This window comes from Bison bison, unplaced genomic scaffold (assembly GCF_000754665.1).
Source record: "Bison bison bison isolate TAMUID 2011002044 unplaced genomic scaffold, Bison_UMD1.0 scf7180017864068, whole genome shotgun sequence".
In the NCBI taxonomy this organism is placed as follows: domain Eukaryota; kingdom Metazoa; phylum Chordata; class Mammalia; order Artiodactyla; family Bovidae; genus Bison; species Bison bison.
This window is the reverse complement of record NW_011494640.1, coordinates 3,367,253-3,368,833: the sequence shown is the minus strand read 5'-3', so window position 1 is coordinate 3,368,833 and position 1,581 is coordinate 3,367,253. Positions and strand designations below refer to the sequence as shown.

The window sequence follows — 1,581 nt, the reverse complement described above, 5'->3', positions numbered from 1 at the left end:
GACCCCGGCCCCCCTCCCGCAGTCTGTCCTCTCTATAGTGCCACCCCCCCAGCCCCAGGCCCCATTTCCCCCTGTGGGCTCCTGGGAGTAAAGGGCCAGGTGAGGGACGGGCCAAGGGAAGCGGCTCATTTTGAAGTGAGAGAACGGAGTCAGATGGTGTGAGGGCCGAGAACTCAGTGCCCAGGAGGCAGGCACTGAGGATAAGCGCCTGGAGGGCGGACCCCGAGGGGGACGGAGCGCCGGGGACAGGGTCACCATGCTGCTGGCTGCGCTGCTGCTGCTGCTGCAGCCTCTCCCAGACCCACAGTCTGCCCACGGGCACCCGCTGTACGTGCGCGTGCCCCCCAGCACCCTGCAAGGTGAGCTGGTCCAAGGAGAGAGGGGTGGTCTCAGGCAGGGGGCCCCTGAGCTTGCTATCTGCACTCACAGGGCCCTTTGGCCCCTTCTGCATCCCCGTCACCCACCTCTACTGGCAGAAGGGGCCAGAAATGAGACACAGGTGGGAGAGGAAAGGGGAGACTGAGGCGGGGGAGGGGGAGGGCAGCTGGCCAAAAGGTGTGCTTTCCAGAAGGTTCTGGGTCCAGCAGGGAGGAAGGGGCCCAGGGCAGCGTCCCCTTGGCTATATGGGTCCCAGGGTGGGCAACTCAACCCACCATGGTCATTTTGTGTCCGTAAGTCCGTGTCCTGTAATATCTGCACCTTTGGGGTCCTGTTTTTCCTTCAAGGTTTTTAAGGAAAGGCCCTCCTTTTTTAAGGACTCCAGCCCAGCCCTGTTGAAATCGCAAAGCTATCTCAGGCCGAGCATCGGATCCTCTCTGCTCTGAGTGCTGGGTGCCATTCCCTCCCAGGACTCCGGCCGCCCAGCCTGCCTCCCTCCCGGGTCTCCCAAGGCAGGGCTCAGGGCTGGGGCAAGGCGGACGAGCCTGGGGCTCGTCCCCAACCCTGCGTGATGGATTTGTGTCCCCCACAGCTCTGTCCGCCCAGGGGACAAAGGTGTTGCAGGCTGCCCAGAGAAGTGCCCAGTGGGCAGTGAATCGGGTGGTGATGGAGATTCAGCACAGACTGCATGAGTGCCGGAGCTGTGCCAACCACACCACCCCATGCCCTGGTGAGCTTGCCCCAACTACCCCGGGGCCCCTTCTCCTGTCCACCCCATCCCTCCCTTCAGAAATCACCCCCTCTTGGGGACACACACGGACGGGGTGAGGCTGCAACCAAGAATAGGCGGGGGAGGGTCTCCCCAGGTGAAAAGGCACACCCACCAGGCTTGGGCACACAGCAGGTGCAAAGACAGGAGGGCTGGCACAGTCTGGGCTCATCTGGTGAGCAGTGAGCCGTTTATGACTGCTGAAATAGACTCCCTAGTAGCTCACAGGGCAAAGAACCTGCTGGCAATGCGGGAGACCTGGGTTCGATCCCTGGGTGGGGTAGATTCCCTGGAGGAGGGCATGGCAATCCACTCCGGTATTCTTGCCTGGAGCATCCCATGGACAGAGGAGCCTAGTGGGCTACAGTCCATGCGGTTGCAAGGAGTTGGAAACTGAGCGATTAACACACACACACACACACACACACACACAC

General features: G+C 61.9%; 1 protein-coding gene across 1 annotated transcript in view; it reads left to right on the top strand.

Moving 5' to 3' along the window:
- The first annotated feature begins 256 nt into the window (after nt 1–256).
- The window catches only part of PRSS56 (protease, serine, 56), a 5,432-nt gene continuing 4,107 nt past the window's right edge, over nt 257–1,581 (top strand). The window contains 2 exon segments of the mRNA XM_010837091.1: nt 257–359; nt 971–1,081. Coding sequence (XP_010835393.1) covers nt 257–359; nt 971–1,081 — 214 coding nt within the window.